General features: G+C 56.1%; 7 protein-coding genes across 7 annotated transcripts; 5 read left to right on the forward strand and 2 right to left on the reverse strand.

The window, feature by feature from the left end:
- Positions 1-57: 57 nt before the first annotated feature.
- On the forward strand, positions 58-1,470 carry CCMA1212_008009 (Transcription initiation factor IIE subunit alpha; the record flags this gene model as incomplete). The annotated part of the gene is made up of 3 exons (XM_073705165.1): positions 58-152; positions 222-317; positions 390-1,470. The coding sequence occupies 3 exons, from the start codon at positions 58-60 to the stop codon at positions 1,468-1,470; spliced, it is 1,272 nt and encodes a 423-aa protein (XP_073556171.1).
- A 623-nt stretch (positions 1,471-2,093) lies between these two features.
- CCMA1212_008010 (DNA polymerase type-X family protein pol4) lies at positions 2,094-4,136 on the forward strand (the record flags this gene model as incomplete). Its single annotated transcript, XM_073705166.1, has 3 exons — positions 2,094-3,045; positions 3,136-3,315; positions 3,379-4,136. 3 exons carry the CDS (start codon positions 2,094-2,096, stop codon positions 4,134-4,136), a joined length of 1,890 nt encoding a protein of 629 aa, XP_073556346.1.
- Positions 4,137-6,068: 1,932 nt separating this feature from the next.
- On the forward strand, positions 6,069-6,926 carry CCMA1212_008011 (Microsomal glutathione S-transferase 3; the record flags this gene model as incomplete). The annotated part of the gene is made up of 4 exons (XM_073705167.1): positions 6,069-6,103; positions 6,230-6,387; positions 6,569-6,743; positions 6,842-6,926. The coding sequence occupies 4 exons, from the start codon at positions 6,069-6,071 to the stop codon at positions 6,924-6,926; spliced, it is 453 nt and encodes a 150-aa protein (XP_073556345.1).
- Positions 6,927-7,301: 375 nt separating this feature from the next.
- CCMA1212_008012 (Putative metallocarboxypeptidase ecm14) lies at positions 7,302-8,948 on the reverse strand (the record flags this gene model as incomplete). The annotated part of the gene is made up of 1 exon (XM_073705168.1): positions 7,302-8,948. One exon carries the CDS (start codon positions 8,946-8,948, stop codon positions 7,302-7,304), a length of 1,647 nt encoding a protein of 548 aa, XP_073556344.1.
- A 1,855-nt stretch (positions 8,949-10,803) lies between these two features.
- On the forward strand, positions 10,804-15,297 carry CCMA1212_008013 (Protein transport protein sec73; the record flags this gene model as incomplete). The annotated part of the gene is made up of 3 exons (XM_073705169.1): positions 10,804-10,808; positions 10,839-11,125; positions 11,393-15,297. 3 exons carry the CDS (start codon positions 10,804-10,806, stop codon positions 15,295-15,297), a joined length of 4,197 nt encoding a protein of 1,398 aa, XP_073556343.1.
- A 1,073-nt stretch (positions 15,298-16,370) lies between these two features.
- CCMA1212_008014 (uncharacterized protein) lies at positions 16,371-16,912 on the forward strand (the record flags this gene model as incomplete). The annotated part of the gene is made up of 2 exons (XM_073705170.1): positions 16,371-16,376; positions 16,715-16,912. 2 exons carry the CDS (start codon positions 16,371-16,373, stop codon positions 16,910-16,912), a joined length of 204 nt encoding a protein of 67 aa, XP_073556342.1.
- CCMA1212_008015 (uncharacterized protein) lies at positions 16,736-17,020 on the reverse strand (the record flags this gene model as incomplete). Its single annotated transcript, XM_073705171.1, has 1 exon — positions 16,736-17,020. The coding sequence occupies one exon, from the start codon at positions 17,018-17,020 to the stop codon at positions 16,736-16,738; it is 285 nt and encodes a 94-aa protein (XP_073556341.1).
- Positions 17,021-17,253: the final 233 nt, after the last annotated feature.

Raw genomic sequence — 17,253 nt, forward strand, 5'->3', positions numbered from 1 at the left:
CTACACCAAGGACCTCTGTCGCAGAGAATAGACGAGCGAAGCTATCTGGCCGACATCATGGATCTCGCAGTGACATTGATCAAGGCCGTGATGCGGGCGTTCTACTCGACGCGAGACATCCTCGTCGTGGACGCACTGATTCTGCATGAAGCGTATGCCTCCTCGACGGGTAGTTGATCTTTGCTAGCAAGAGACATGAACTGAAAGGAAACCATGCACAGTCTTCGCGATGACGATCTTGCCTACCTGATGGCCATAAACACCAAAGACTTGCACAAGATTTGCGGAAAGCTTAGAGAGGACCGTTTCTTGACAGTGTACGCTCCACGACTCTCTCTCAGCCACCGGATTTCATCTCTTATCGCGGACGGGAAGCTTACTTTGAGTAGTCACACGAGGTCAGAACTGCGACCAGGCAACCCGCGACCGAGCAACCGCACATGGTACTACATCAACTACCGACACACCATCGACGCCATCAAGTGGCGAGTGTACAACATCGACAAGGAGGTCCAGGGAACCACCGTGCCGGTCAATGAGAAGAAGGAGTACTTTTGCTCCTTCTGCAAGGCGGAATGGACGGCGATGGAGGTCCTGGACAGCGTGGGGCCCGAGGGCTTCCTCTGCCATCGGTGCCGCCGGCCGTTGTCGTTTGAGGCGGATCGGAATGCCGGCGGACACGAGCAGTCGACCCGACTCAACGACCAGTTCAAGTTCATCAGCGAGCTGCTGCCCAAGATCGATGCGGCGCATATCCCGGAATGCGACTTTGATCGCGCCTTGTCAAAGGCCCGACCGGTGGTCCGCGACGCTACGCACCAACGCGCAGCCACGATACCCGTCGACGATGGCTCATCGCGACCCATGGCAGTTCGAGGACTGGCCAACGTGGGGCCACAGTCCATCGCCGTCAACATATCCACGTCAGATGGGCCGTCAGAGGCCGAGAAGGAGGCCGAACGGCTGCGCAAGGAAAAGATTGCGCAGCAGAACGCGCTTCCATCGTGGATGTCCAACAGTACCATCACGGGAGAGTCGTTTTCTGCAACGGCAGAGGCTGGCGCCTTGGGGCTGCGCAAGGAGGCAGCTGGAGGAGAGTCCAAGAGCAACCTGGTCGACAACAGTGCTACTACGCAGATTGATGACATTTTTGAAAAGATCAAGGCAGAGCAGGCGGCCATGTTGGCGCGAGAAGCGGATGCGGAAGACGAAGAAGAGGACTACGGTTCCGAGGAGGAAGAAGATGACGAGTTTGAGGATGTCATGGCGACGGGCAACAACTCTGGCATGGGCACGCCCGGTATCAAGGTTGAGGCATCCGAGGCACCATCAGCCGATGCATCACGCGTCGAGGACAGCGCGGACGAGAGGGCGAACAAGCGGGTCAAGGTTGAGACTGAGGCTATCAAGACTGAGAGCGGCATTGAGGACGAGGAGGACGAAGATGAGCTGGAGTTTGAGGATGTTTAATCTGACACGTCCGCTCCGATCTACTTTTGCGAATCATAGACAGACCAAGGCAACTGATCCTGGCAAAAATAAAGGCACAGGAGAGTGGGAATCTACGGGGAGGGGTTAAAAATGCCTGATGCCGTCAGCGTTCTCGGCTCACCAGTTGAAGTTGGTATTATAATCACCAGCGGTTTTTGAACGGATCACATGGAGAGGACTCGACTCCGGCAGATCTAAAAATTGGAGCTGCTTAATTCTCCAGACCTAATACCCGCTGCTATTATGTTGCCAGGCAAAACGTTGGTAGAATGCTTGTGCGTATGTAGTTGGATAACATCATCGCACCGTCATGACTTGAGTTGCTGTGACAATCATTGCTGTTGTTTCCCTATTTGGCCAATCTCAGCTACCTAATTAGCACCATTGTGAAGAGCGGGGCAATTCCTTTCCGTATACGTGATGATGAGCCAATTGGAACCTTGCATCTCATACCAGAGCAGCAACACCAACCGTCAAACGCTGCCAGTGGATTAAAAGGCAGCTTCTTCACTCGCGATGCCATTAAATCGGAATAGATTCACTTGATTTCTTTCTCTGTGAAGAAATGACTGTTACGTCGAGCTCATTTCAGGCCCCGCGCCATGGCTCCTGACCTGCCGCGCATATTCCTGCTCCCAACGCACTTAGAAGCCGACGAGGTGCGCGAGCTAGAAGCCAGAGTGCCCTCACTGACGCAGGATGCTCGCGAGGCGCGCGTCATCGTGGGCAAGATCTCGAGGCCGGAGCGCGCCTTGTTTGAGCTGCGGCGGCTGAAGCTCGTGACGGAGCCGGTGGCCGTGGAGGATGTTGAGGGAGAGGGGAGGAAGGGCGAGGGCGAGGGCGGCAAGCGGGGGAGAAGTGATGCGGTGGTGGATGTGCCATCGAAACGACAGAAGCTGATGGAGTCTGAGAGGAGAGGGAGTCGAGAGCACGAGGATGAGGGATATGATGGGACGTTGGATGTGTTTGGGGGCCCGGAGGATGTTGTTTTGGTGGTGAAGCTGGCTTGGCTGCTGGATAGCCTTGAGCGCGGCGTTGCGCTGCCTGTCCAGGACTATCTGCTTTACCGGGGGCGAAAGGTCTCGTCTCAGCCTCTACAAGACTCAAGCCTCGCAACCTCCAAGTCCCGGAAAGAAGATGAAGCAAGCCGACGCTCTCACGCAGCCAAATCATCTCCCTCCGCAGTCCTCGCCCGCGCAAGAGAAGACCAAAAGAATATCCACAACACCAGCCCCTACTCAAAGCGCACATCAAGGCCAGGAACAAGCTCTTCAACCACCTCTAACGGGCGAGCTCGGACCGAGCCGCCGACGCTGTACCACGAGACGACGTCTGAGCACGACATCCCTCTGCCGCCGATCCCCGAGTATCTTCACACGACGTATTCGTGCCAGCGGCCGTCGCCCGTGAACCCGCCGAATGCTGCGTTTATCGCGGAGCTCAAGGCCATTCGCACGTTGAGGCTTTTGCGGGGGGACCATATTGGCGTGAGGGCGTATTCTACCTCGATTGCTTCCCTTGCTGCGTATCCATATGCTATACAGCGGCCGCAGGGTGAGTTTTATCATACATGTAGCTGCTGATACTCCCCTCGTATGCTGCCTGTGGTTTAAAGGAAGCTAATATGAACGATCCTCGAAACAGAGATTGAAAGATTACCTGGATGCGGTGCCAAGATTGCCAGGCTGTATCAGCAGTGGACAGTTACGGGTTCTACCGACGATACCAGGGCGGCGGAGACAGACACCGAAATGGCTGTGCTCAAGATGTTTTACGAGATATGGGGAGTCGGGGATGTCACGGCTCGTCACTTCTATAACAAGGGTGTGATTTCCTCTGAAAGATTGCTTCAAGAATGTGCTAACTCACTGCTTTATCTTGCTCCAGGATGGCGAGATCTTGATGACATCGTAGAGTATGGATGGAACTCTCTGAGTCGGGTACAGCAGATTGGCGTCAAGTTCTACGACGAGTTCCAGCTCCGCATACCGCGACAAGAAACGGAAGCCATCTCCAGCGTCATCCTCGCCCATGCGCGCCGCGTCGACCCAGGCTTCCAGATGACGGTCGTCGGCAGCTATCGGCGCGGCAAGCCCACGAGCGGCGACGTCGACGTGGTCCTGAGCCACCCCGACGAAACGCAAACCCTGGGCATCATCGAGAAGCTCGTCTCGAGCCTGGAGAAGAGCAGCTTCATCACGCACATCCTGAGCATCTGGACGCGCAACAGCGAGCGCGGGCAAGCCCCGCTCGCGTGGAAAGGCGACGACCGCCCCTCGGGATCGGGCTTCGACACGCTGGACAAGGCCCTCGTCGTCTGGCAGGATCCCGGGGCCGGGGAAGGGGAACAGGTGGGGCCTCACCGGCGGGTGGACATTATCATCAGCCCCTGGAAGACGGCCGGCTGCGCGATCCTCGGGTGGAGCGGGGAGACGACGTTCCAGAGGGACCTCCGGCGATACTGCAAGGCGCGGCTGGGGCTCAAGTTTGACAGCAGCGGCGTGAGGAGCCGGGCGGACGGGGAATGGGTGGATCTGGAGAGCTCCGAGGGCCGGCCGGCGCCTGATATGGAGACGGCGGAGAGGAGGGTGTTTGAGGGGTTGGACTTGGAGTGGCGGCCGCCGGAGGAGAGGTGCACGGGGTGATGGTCTATGCCGTTATCATGGGGTATCATGGGCTTGGTTCTAAGGCGATGCTCGTTCTTTGGTAATAATTCGGCTGCGGCGATGTTCGGTGGTTGTATATGTGACACTCCATTGATGTGACGCCGGTCTCTAGGGGATGATACTCCGCCTTCAGGGGGGTGGGTGTCATTTGGCTTGCAATATCCATTCTACTAGTACTACGTTGGAAGAGGAAAATCTGGATTCTCCATTTCCGGCATTCCTTTTTACCAATGCCGGTGCCATGTGCATGCTAATACAAGGCGAAACCCAGAAGCGGACTTTGGATATCTTGAGCTGCGGACTTTTGTGGGCTCGGGGCTCGTCTAGGAGGAGCGAGGGTTGCGAGCCCAGGCTGACGAGATGACGCGGGCTTTCTTTGTTCCTTCAATTTGATGTATCTGCTGTGATTGTCATTCATTGTGCCAGACAAGAATGTGCTGTTGTGATGGTTTGGTGTTGGATCAAAGCAGCATAAAGTGCGTATGGGTGAGATCTTTGTCTGTGTGGCTGCGGGAAGCGGAGAGAGTGGGTTCGTTATTACTAGCAGGCGAAGATCCGATGGGACGATACGGACCGTCGGCGGATGTTGAAATGCCGGGCTGGAGGAGTTTGCAGGACTCGGCTAATGAATTTGACGGATCGAGATTTGAACTGGTCTGTTTGGATTGATTTCTAATACGCATTTTTGCGTATCGAATGAATTGGAGGATTCAGTGGTAAGGAGGTGAGGCTGTTGTTTGAGCTCTCCTATACTGACTGAATGAGTGAGTGTGGGTAAAGTATAACGTGTTATAGGAGTCTGCTAGCGGATGGTGTGAAGCCTTGAAATTTGCCAGAGAACAAGGCGCACTGAGTGATTCCAAGGAGCATGAGAATGAGTGGTGCATGTTGTTTTGAGTCTTTTTTTTTATTGTCTACGTTTGGCTGCTGATGTATTCCATGTCCTCGTGTCTCTGGGTAGTCCACTTACAAGCTGAGATTCTGTTCCACGGCATATTTAAAAACAGCATCTAGACGTTGAAGTAATCCTTCACCTCTAATTACCTTAGTCATATAGTACAACACACCTTGCAATAACATCACAACCCTCCGAATCTGCATCAGCCCAAGACAACATCCAAGAATAGTCCAATTGATCCTCCCGATTCTCCTAGAAAGATAGTACGTATCCATCTCCGCAACGCATATCCACAAAATCCTACAAGAAAGCCGGCATTCGGAATTCTTCATCGCGCCGCAACCCACAACTAAAGACGCCTAGTTGAAACCCAGCTATAGCGTCAGGGGGGGGGGGGGGGGGGGGGTTGCAACACAGAAAACTGCTGTCGTTGTTTGCCCACGTTGCGCTTCTGCGAGTACTTGCCGTTAGCGGGTCATCAGTCTTCTCTCCTATTCTTTGGCGTTCCTCCCCTCGCGTAGAAGGAGGTAGCAGCAGCATGATGAACAACTACCTAGTATTGTAAGTGTAGTAGTAAGCAGGACAACTGGAGGGCGAATCGAGAAGAGAGTCGTTTGTGTCATGGGTCGTTTTAGCCAGGCATTGGACCCGGAGCCACTCCGCATTCCGTACATGTACACACAAAGGCCAGCTTCTACGCCGTACCAAAACAGCGATGCTAGGTAGCCCATACAGACTTACGACAGTAGTGCGTATAACCGACTCCATTCGGATACAAGTTGGACCTGAAATCGGCAGTAGTAGCGGGTGGAACACGATGGACGCGTCTCCGTTCCCTGCGTCCCTCAGGGGGTGTCGCGGAGCGGCAATCATCAGACGCTTAAATGGACCAACTGCTCCCACGACACGAAACGGCTCAAGACTCATTGACCAGACGCTCACGAATCCAACAATCTTCTATACTCTCTCATCTCACTACTCTTTCATAAAGATCATCCATTAAATCTTTCACAATGGCCATCACTCTCGCCGTCCCCGACTCCTACGGGTACGTAAAAGGAAGAATCCTCACCTCACATCACCCCGATTCAACTCACCCACACGAACAAAAAAAAAAAAAAAACACCAAAAAATCAACATCACGATGAATGATACACTGACATGAATTGAAAAGCCTCGTCCTGGCCGCCGCCACATCGACCTTCTTCGTCAACTCCTTCCACATGTTCCGAACCGCCAAGCTCCGCAAGGCCAGCAACATCCCCTACCCCAACGCCTACGCCACCCACGAGCAGGCCGAAAAGGACGTTGCCGCGTATCGATTCAACTGTGGTATGTTATCCTGAACCCTCAATCTCACACTATCATCCTTGCATCGCATTCCCACAATTTCAATCTCATTTTCCATCGTCCTTTCTTCATCTACCCCCCACCGCCTCTCCGTGCTCCGCCTTGCTCCCCTCTACTCATCGCCATTACCCTCAACAACACAATCATACTCATCATTGTTCAGCCCAACGCGCCCACGCAAACTTCATCGAGAACCAGCCCTCCGCCCTCGGCGCCCTCCTCATCTCCGGCCTGCACTTCCCCGTTGCCGCCGCCGTCCTCGGCGCCACCTGGTCCGTCGGCCGCACCCTCTACCTCTACGGCTACACCAGCTCCGCCGGCCCCAAGGGCAGGACTTTGTAAGTTGAAAAACCCCCCCCAATCCCCTTCCTATTCTCCTTGAACAACATCGTCCAAGGCCGAATTGACGGTAAACTGACGCTGCTTCGTTTCCCAGTGGCGCATACCTCGCTGGCGTGGCAGACTTGAGCTTGAAGCTCATGGCCGCTTACACCTCCTACGTCCTTGTCGCGGGAAAATAAGCCCCTAGCCGTCTTGTATGATAGTAGTAGCAGTAGTAACGATCAAAATTCTCTTCAATTAATATAGAGTCATTATTCCCCTATAGAACAACGCTGGGTAACAAACGCTCTTACGCCCTCCTTTCCTTGCAACAAAGAGCCTCCTGATTATGGCCCTCATTTCATCATCTGTTGATCCACCGATAGCATCTTCGTCGTCGGTTGTTGGGGGCGTCTGTTTGCAGATGTGTGCTCACACCTTATGAGCGGGACGGCTTTCTCCATCATGTGCTAGTAAAAAAAAAAAAAAAGAATAGATAAAGAAAAGGATACCACAATATACAAAGAATGGAAAGAATGATAATGAGGATGAGACCCTGCTCATGTCTCACGCCTCTACCTTCGCAACCTGCGTCGCCGCAGCTCTGCAAACGTCTCCTGAGTGTCGTCGAATTCCAGACTCGTGACATGCTCCATCTGTTCGCTCACCGACTTCTCAATCCCATTGTTTCCCAGGAGGTAGTCGCCAAAGTACTTCATCGCGTCAAACATCTCTTCTCCCGTCGGAACAATGTACTCCTTTGGGAGGAGGAAGCCGTAGCTCCCCGTGTCCCGAAGCTTGATCTGATAGCTAAAGTGCGCGCCCAGCTCGTGGTAGAACCAGTCAATGGCGGACCCGCCGCCCGATTCGATGCGTGGCCAGACAGGGTGGCGGTCGGGAGAGTCCTTGACGGCCACGGCGCCCTCGCAGGCGGAGGTGACCGAGTACGACTCTCCGTTGGACAGGCGGATCGCCTTGGCAATCCCCATCGCCAGCTCCTCCAGGTTTTCGAGGTTGGGCGGCTCCGTGGAGCAAGTGTATGCGTAGGGGAAGAGGACCTGCTGCGAGTACGAGTGCAGATCTATCAGGCCCACGAACTTGACGTTGTGCTGCGTCTCGTTCTTGGCCCATTTGGCGAGTTCGCCGGCCTCGAACGCCTGGAAGGGGGCTTCTCCGCCGTAGCTCTCCGAGCACGGCTCGCCCGAGGCCTCGGCGTGATCCCAGCCGAAGCCAAAGGCGTGGTCCAGGTCCATGCCGCGACAGAATTGCATCTTGGTTGGCTGTCGGTTCTTGCGCCACAGGCGGTCCACCTGCCAGCTGTACTCGACGCCATCCGGATTGACCACCGGGATGAAGACGACGTCGAAATGGCTGAGGAACTTGGTAATCATGGGCTCGTTGCCAAACGAGGTGATGAACGACCACGCCACGTAGTTGACGGTGCTGGTGGAAATCCATTCGCGGGCGTGAAGACCGCCGGTCACGACAATCATCTTGCGCGGCTTGCTGGGGTCGGCCAGCTCTGGCACTCCGACGCGGAGGGCGGGTATGTCTCGCCCCTCGAACGACTTGCCTATCGTGATGTATCTGACGTACGACGGGAACATGGCCTCCAGCAGGCGCATCCACCGGTCGATGACGGGCAGAGGCTGGTAGTCTTGGAAGAAGAGGTTATCGACGGACCGCGGCTGCTCCAGCAGCGCCCAGCTCAGCTTGTCCGAAGCCATGGCGCTGTCCTCAGCAGAAGGCATGGTCCGGTACATGGTCGTCGCCAGGTTCGGGATCAGGATGGACTGCGAGTGGTGGAGGGACCGAGGCAGCAGGCTGCGCAGCGGCGCCACCTGGCTGGCAGCCAGCCGGATGTCGACATATTCATCCGTAAAGGCCCAGATGTCGAGCAGGAGCTGGGCGGCGGCCTCGGCGAGCGCGGCCTCTTCGTCGGCGGTCGTGACGTTGAAGCGCAGCACCAGCTGGTTGGCGTATCGCGAGGGCGAGAAGCTGGGCGCCGTCGGGGTGGCCTTGGAGGGGTGGCGGCCGAAGACGAGCTCAATGGCGGCGTCGCGCAGCCTCGTGAGGATGGGGAAGACGCTGCCGCTGCTGCGACCGCTGCCGGGCGAGGGCATCCGCTGCGTCTGCGCGCCAATGCCGGCGCCGAGGACGGGAGCTGGAGCTGGGCCAAGGAGAGCCAGCGAGGCCACCACGGCCGCGAGCGATGGCTTCATCTCGGCTTCTGGTGGGCGGCGCGGCTCGGTGGGGTCGGTGTTAGATGAGTGCTGGAGCAGGTGAAGATGAGGATGAGCAGAGTCACTGGCAATTTCTGGTCGGAAATCAGTCTCTGTACATGGCGCTGGTGATGGCTTGTCGTTGGAGTTGGGAGGGCGACTTTTTGGTCGTTAGCCTCGAGATTGGACGGCACAAGTCTGGTAACAGCACCAGCGTTGGTGACGGGCCGCTCTGATAGCTCTGATAGCGGATAGTGGAGGGCTGGCGAGGCTATGCACCGATTCTACAGCAGGTCTAGGCACTGGATTCTGCCACGGTAGCGTCTGGTCGCATGATTACCTTGGGCGGTCGCTGCTGGACATGGAGCCCCGGAGAATATTGATACAGTCCTACGGAGTCTGGAGGTAGCGGCGACTCGAGGCGGTTGTAGCTGTGCGGCTAGGCGGCGACCCCAGATACCGATGGCCGGGGTGCCCCAGAGGTACCGAGGACTTGGTGGCGGGGCTGTGCCCAAACGTGCGTGAGGTTGCAGGTGGCCTTACCTACCTGTACATGTACATACAGTACACAGGCACTGGAAAGAGACAGAGTCCCAGTCTTTTATAAAAACTTGACCTACCGTTGATCCCCAAGTGCCCAAACGAATGCTCACACGGGGGGGATATAAACCTACAGCAATGGTGCAGGCTTGTGTTGTGTAGTGTGTATTCTGCAGGGATGTTTGTCGAAAGTGCTCAGTCTGGCAGCAATGAGCAAGGACAGGCCCTGTATTAATTTGATTCTCAGGTGGTTCCTCGAGGCAGGATTACTCAAATTCTAAAAGCGCTTAAATAGTAGAAGTACTTTCCGTCCTCATCTGCCAAGCCCGTCAGCAGCAGCATCGTGGCACGAGCATTGCATGTACAAGACGGCATGTCAAAAACATGACAAAAAAAAAGTAACAATGATACGCCCGCTCCTCTTCCATCTGCGCGGACGGATGGTGCGATTCTCGAGCGCTTCTGCCTCTTTTACCTCGTCCCGCTACTGTACATGCGGTACTAATTAGCGGCTCTCCGCTGGATTCCACGGACCATCTGCGAGTGTTCTGGCCGCCCGGGTCCACTGGCGCATCAGCCTCATGCGTGGACTAGGTACCGACGAGTAGCGCCGCACTCGTTCTTGGGCGCCGTTGGACGAGGGCGGTACCGAGCACACGCGCGTACATCCATTTTAGCACCTAATGGAAGCTTAGCTCCCCAGCGCCCCTTCGCCAGAGCCCAGGGAACCAGAACCCCCTGGAGCCCTGCGAGCGTGGCCGTGCAACCTCGTGCATGTAATCTCGGGCACCCTGTTGGCAGCACCCTGCCAGACTCTACCTTGCCTTGCCCCCAGCTTTGCTCTGCTGCGCTTCTGCCCTGTACAGGCATCATTCATTCATATACACACCAACGAACCGAACCGGCTGCAGAGGCTATGGCGGCGTCGATGCTCTTGTGCTGAGCCAGCAGGACCCTCCAACTGACCTCCCGAGCACCCCCTCCAACCACCCCCTGGGGCTGCTCTCATCAATCAATCAGTCACATCTTCATTTCCAGCTGAGCTCGCAATACAGTCCCAGCTCGAGGCTGCCGCTCTGCTCCCGCCCTGCTGCTCCCTCGCTCAATGCCCCTTCTCGACGCGCCTGGCGCATCCAGCTAGGCCTCGACCCTCGACCCTCGACCCTCGACTCTCCTGCTCACCTCCGCCATTTCGTCGCCATCCTCGTCGGGCCTCGTCAGCTCCCGCTCCCCCGTTCCCCGTCTCCCAGCGGCCTCGCCGGATCTCCCCCCAGCGGGCCAGCCGTGCCCTCGCAAACCATGAGCATCGGCCGCCATGCCGTTCTTACGCCGCCGCGGCAACATGGCCAGTGAGACCGACATGCGCCGCCTTACCACTGCCTTCGCGCCGGCCTCTGACGACGTCCCCGAGCTGCCGCCGCCGCCCTCCCAGCCAGACGACGAGGCTGCCGATCCGCAATCACGCCCGCAGAGCCGCGAGTCCGTGGCGTCGCTCGACCGTCCGTCCACGCCGCCCGTCCAGCAGCAGTCCAACAAGCACCGCCGCTTCTCCGTCTTGCGATTTCGAAATGCCTCCGACTCCCAGCTGTCTCTCCGTGTCAAGCAGGCAGCCGAGAAGCCTCCTCCCGTTCCTCGACGTAATGATGCCCGCTTCCTATTCTCCCTTCCTCTTGCGCCCTTGTCATCTGAACTTTTCACATCCCTTTCTTCTCTCCACAGTCCAATCTCGGATATGAATCCAGGTCTATATCTACATCTGCATCTATCTATGTCTAGATTCAGATCAAGATGGAGGTGTAGAGTAAGATGAAAGAACTGAGAACGAGACAGCCCCCACTCTCTCTCCCTTCCGTGACAACTCAAGTCCTCATGGCGACTGACTTCTTTGTTCTTGCTACATCTAGCTCCTGCCATCATCACCACCGCTCCCACCATGAACATGGAACCGAACAGCATCAGGAAGTCGTCCTCCCGCCTAGGGCTGGCTGCGATGCTGCGGCGATCCACCGACATCCCCCGCGACGATCCCTTGTCCAGCCATCGCCGCGAACCCATGCCTAGAAAGTCCATGGGCGACCAAGGACGACCCTCGCTGAGCGTCGCAGACGATCAGGAGCCTCAATCGCCACGGCCCTCGACCCAGACGACCGTTGATTCCACCGGCACCGGGCTCAACATCGCCCCTCGACCATCCGAGTCCTCGAGATCAGACGTTAGCTCCACTGATCGAGTATCTCACACTAGCTTGAGCTCTACCCCTAAAAAGTCGCTATCGTCCACGTCCTTCTTCAAGCTGCGCAGGAACAAGAGGCCGCCGGAGCCTCTGTTTCCCTTTGCGCACCTTCAGCAAAAGGGCGGCGCCACACCGGCAAACGGATCCTCGACCACATCTCTAGGCGTCGAGGCCACACCACGCCCGGTTTCCGCCCAGAGCACCGGTCTGCACAAAGCCGAGACTGACCACGGCCCTCACCCGAACCCGGCCATTGCCCTGTTCAGCGCAAACGCCGCGCCTCGCTCCGACCACTCCTCTCCAACCCGGACCACCACCCTGCTGCGCGGGAGGTCGTCCACGTTGAGCTCGATAGGAAGAGACTCCAACGATGAGCACCTCGGGCCGCCCGTCAATTCGCGAACGTCCGCCTCCATTGGCCGCAAGAGCTTCGGTGACCTCCTGGGCCTGACCCGACTTCGCCAGAACTCCGACCTCAGCCGGCAAGGCTCCTTCACACCCGCCACGCCAGGATCCACTGGCTCCAAGAACAACTCGCTTCAGCTGCCGAGGGATTCCATAGTCCTCCCCGAGCGGCTTGAGGACGAATCCCCCGCCAAGTACATTGCTCGAATAGAAGGCATGGTCAGCCGGGGTGCCATAGCCGCGGCGCTATCCAAGGGAACCGACGCCTTCTCGACCGCCGCCCTGAGGAGCTTTATGAGAACGTTTAGCTTTTTCGGAGATCCCATGGACATGGCCATCCGCAAGCTCTTGATGGAGGTGGAGCTGCCTAAGGAGACGCAGCAGATAGACAGATTTCTGCAGGCGTTTGCGAACCGCTACCACGAGTGTAACCCCGGCATATACTCCTCGCCCGACCAGGCCTACTTCATTGCCTTTTCTCTCCTCATCCTCCACACCGACGTCTTCAACAAGAACAACAAGCACAAGATGCAGAAGGCGGATTACCTGAAGAACACCCGCGGAGAGGGCATCTTTGATGAGATTCTCGAGTGCTTCTACGACAACATTTGCTATACCCCCTTTATCCACGTGGAGGACGACCTTGATTCGAACAACGAGCGCCACGCAAACCTCAAGTCGAAGCGCAAGATCCTCCCGGCACCTCCCGGCGACCCTGCCAAGCGAGCGGCGAAGGAGCCCCTCGATCCCTACACCCTCATCATTGACGGGAACCTAGACGTCCTGCGACCGAATCTCAAGTCCGCAATCCCCCTGGAAGACCAGTACTGCTATCTGGGGCCGGGCCAGTCCCTCAACCTAAAAGACCTGCAAAAGACTTTTTTCAGGACGGGAGTCTTGCAGATTGTCTCTGCGAGGTCCCGCCCGGATGCGTTCATGTCTGATAAGCCTCTCAACAACCCAGACGACGCACCGGGCATCGTCGACATCAAGATTACAAAAGTCGGGCTTCTTTGGCGGAAAGAAGCCAAAAAGAGGAAGACACGATCTCCCTGGCAGGAGTGGGGGGCTATCCTGACAGGCGCTCAGCTCTACTTCTTCCGCAACACCGGCTGGGTCAAGAACCTCATGCACCAGTACGAGAGCCACGTCAAGGCTGGCCACGACGGGATACCCATCACCTTCAAACCCCCTCTGGAAGAGTTCAAGCCGGATGCTCTCATGTCTACCAAGGGCGCCGTGGCTCTCCTGGATACGTCCTACAAGAAGCACAAGAATGCCTTCATTTACGTCAGGCAAGGAGGCTTGGACGAAGTTCTTCTTGCTGACGATGAGCAGGAGCTCCATGACTGGCTGGCCAAACTCAACTACGCTGCCGCCTTTAGGACGTCGGGCGTTAAGATGCGCGGCGTTGCTGGAGGCACCTATGACGGTCACAGTCGCCGGGCTTTCAGGAGACTTGAGAGCTCGGACGCCACACAGCTCGTCGAGACGCCTACCGGTCTCGTGTCGATTGCGAGGAGCCGAATCGACCACAAGATGGCCGAGGATATTCAGCTGGCGAGACGCGAGATTATGCGAGAAAAGATTGCCGAGGCGGACCGCAAAATAGAGGAAGCCAAAAAGGCCCTGGAGGACCAGCTGAGGAACGCCCGCCACCTCCAGATACTCGCGCCTATCCAGCCGAGGACGAGAGAGCAGCTTCTCCTGGCCGCGGCTCGCATGTCTGCGCAGCTTAGGTGGGCGCGCATGGAGATCTGGAAGGAAAAGTGCCATCGCGACATCTTGGCTCTGGACCTGCAGGAAGAAGGGGAACTGATTGAGAACAAGCCCATAGCCGACACCCGCCCTTCGGTCGAGGAGCGTCGTGTGTCCTCAGCGCCACATCCAGCGGGTTCTGTGACCAAACGACCCGAGTCCAAGGCAATGTCTGAAAAGCTGCCTCAGTCGCCACTTGTGGACGCTCATCCTGCCTTCTTCTCTGACAAGGATGAGCTCACATTGGAGTTGCAGGATCCGGCGCGGCCAGCCTCGCCGCCGTCGACGCGACCGACGAGCGAAGTGCACCCGCAGCTCGAGGTGCAGGAAACGCCCAAGCTGGACATTGGGAGTGTCAGGCATGGCTCGGTTTCGAGCATCACGCCTTCTCCCGTGCAGCCATCCACGGGTACGACGCTGGGCAAGCAGCAGCTCGAGCCGCACGATGAAGACGAAGCGGCCGATGTCAAGTCGAATCACACACACGACGAAGTCGATGCCGATGAGCGACAGTTTTTGAAGCAGGCGGGCCTGTTGGAAGGAAGAGTAGGGAGGGATCCGTCAGACAAGTCCATCACGTCCACCACCGGAGAGGCCGGCGAGACTTCCTCATCAGCAGACAAGTTTGAGAGAAGCAAGATTCGGCGCAGCCTTCAGCGCACCCTTAGGGAGAGTGCTGGTCACCTCTCCCATCATCGGAGCCGGAAAGGCAGGGAAACGGGCCCGACAACGTCGACCGAGGACGCCGCTCGAGACAGTACGCTGTCACGAGGGACCGGAAGCTTCGTCGTTCACGGAAAGAAGGCTTCCGTCATCCAACTCGGAACAGAACTGCAAGTCTTGAACAACGAGGAGCAGCTTCTCGCCCGGAAGTCGCAGCAGCAGAGCTACCGGCAGTCGACCGACCAACCTGCCTTCTCCCCCCCGAGCGAAGAGCAGGAGGACGACTTTTACTCCGTGCTTGAAGCTCCTTTGGAGCACAGCGAGTCTCGTGAGCGGAGGGAGTCGGCAGCGAGCGCCAGTACGGCCACGGCCAGGAGCTTCCGAGAGCTTCATCGGAAGTATTCGTCGGCCCAGGCAGCCCGGAGCGTCTCCGCTGGGGGAAGGCTGGCAGTTCCTTCAGATGCGGACAGCGAGGTGGCAGTGAGCTTTTCGGACGGCCGAAGATCGCCTCTACCGCCCATCGAAACGGAGGAAGATGATGATGACGAACTGGAAGCATTCACGGCTGAATCGGCTATAGATGAAGAGGGAGATACCACAATGGAGCTGGAAAAAGATGAGGAAATAGAGCAGAAGCTGGAAGATGGGGTGTTGAAAGAAGAACCGGCCAAGGAGAAGGAGGCAGAGGCAGAGGCAGCACACGACCCCGAGTCTCTGCCCAGCCGACCACTGCAAGCTGTGGACGCATGAACTTGAAAAAGAAAGAAAAACCAAAGGAAAATAAAAAAAATAAAAAAAAGGTTAGAAGAAGAAATGGTCGTCTGAAATTCTTTTGTTTTAGAGGGTTGCGAATATGTATGTCTATTTAGCGAATATTGCAAGGCAATGGGTTGTGCGATGGGCGAGAGCAAACACAAAAAGCAACAGGGGGTCTATTCTTTTCTTTGTCTCTACATTTGACCATGACGGCTGCACTGGAAACACCAAATGTCTCTTTCTTCTTTCTCCATGTCTTTTCCTATTGTTTTTGCCTGCTCTGCTCTTTGATTCACCGAGGTTCCAGATACACAGTTGGGAAAGGGGGAGAGGAACGAACAATATATGCCCTACTCTACGGAGTACCTTCCTTGTCATTTTCTTCTTTGTTAATGCCTTCCTAGTCAGCCTCCTCTGCTTCTTACTTTTGTCATTATCCATTTTCATCTCCACAGTCCTTATACCTCTTCTTTGATTTCCTTTGCGGCACAGATGCCTACCGTCCTCTCACGTCACCCTCTTCTTATTTCCATCTTCATCTCTCTTTTGATTTGTTGACAGTACGAGGCCATGGGGGATTATTACAATAACAGTCGGAAACATGCCTAAATCAAGGTACTCAGGTAGACTATATAGCACACAAATACGCAATGTTAACCTTGAAAGGGTTACATACCGCACACACACACACATACATACATATATATTATATTATACATAGACATGCCCACTCACTTTGCGCCTTGTGGCGAACTTGGAAGCAAAATTAGATGAGTTTTGCGTCCCGTGATAATAAAAAGAGTATGGAAATGCTGTAACGTGAAGTAAGACTATCTCCAGTTTGGGAGACCCCGTTCGATGACTGCGGCTTCCACTCCGGAATCTGAGAGCAGTAATCACGTATGAGTTGAGTTCTTCTCGTTACCCCATCGCCTCTCGATCCCATCCAATTTCACAGCATCTTGCAATGCATGAGACTGATGGCGATTAGAATGACAGCAGGCATTCCACCCCTCTCCTCGACTTACTCCTCCTACTTGACTGGCCTGCTCGTCGGTATGCCTAACATGGTTGTGTATCAACTCCGCAGAGTCTCCCTGAAACTTTTTCCCCTTCCTGGGGCTTCTATCAGTTTTAAAATTCGAATCTCATCACCATAAAATGCCATTCAATCTATCCGAAGTCGACGGTCTCGGATGCGCAAAGCATCGCACGCCAAGCTCCTCTCCAGCTACCAATAACCCCATCACCACATAATCAAACCAAACAAGTGTCACAATGCCCTCCATCATCACCTCCAGCCTCCTCCTCCTCCTCCTCCTCCTCCTCCCCCTCCCCTTCACCCAAGCAGCAACCCTCCCTCCGCCTCTCCCCCCGCAGCCTCATCCCGTCTGAATCATGCTCCCTCCAGGGCTCCAACTCAGGCGTCACCTCAACCGACCTCCAAGCCCTCGCCGTCGCCCTCAAGCAAAACACCCTCACCACCGGCCCCGTCGACGACAGCATCCTCATCAAGGCCTCCCACGCGATCGACTTCTCCGCCGGCACCGCCGCCGCCTGCGTCCAGAACAACTTCCTCTTTGAAAAACGCGCACTTTGCCCGCTCTGACATCGCCGACGCCATTGCAAAGAGCTTCATCGACTGCTGCGACGGGAGGGATTTTTGCAACAGCAAGCCTTTCAGCACGATCAGTGGCGATACCGGTCTGACGGCCATCGTGCAGATTCAGAATCCGGGCGACGAGTGCAAGTCGCCGAATGGGGGGCGCTTCGGGCAAGCTGGAGGACGCGGAGATTATTGGCAAGACGGCAAAGTTCTTTGCAGACCTCTTCAGTGCTTTCAGGGGTTGACGACGCATTGGTCGAATTAGAATCATTCAGGAGGGGGGAGAGCCAGCTGGTCTGGGCTCGGGCGTGGATGAATCATATTTGCTATTATACTATTGCACA

The sequence above is a fragment of the Trichoderma ghanense genome (genome assembly GCF_004382785.1).
Source record: "Trichoderma ghanense strain CCMA-1212 chromosome Unknown scaffold_11, whole genome shotgun sequence".
Classification (NCBI taxonomy): Eukaryota; Fungi; Ascomycota; class Sordariomycetes; order Hypocreales; family Hypocreaceae; genus Trichoderma; species Trichoderma ghanense.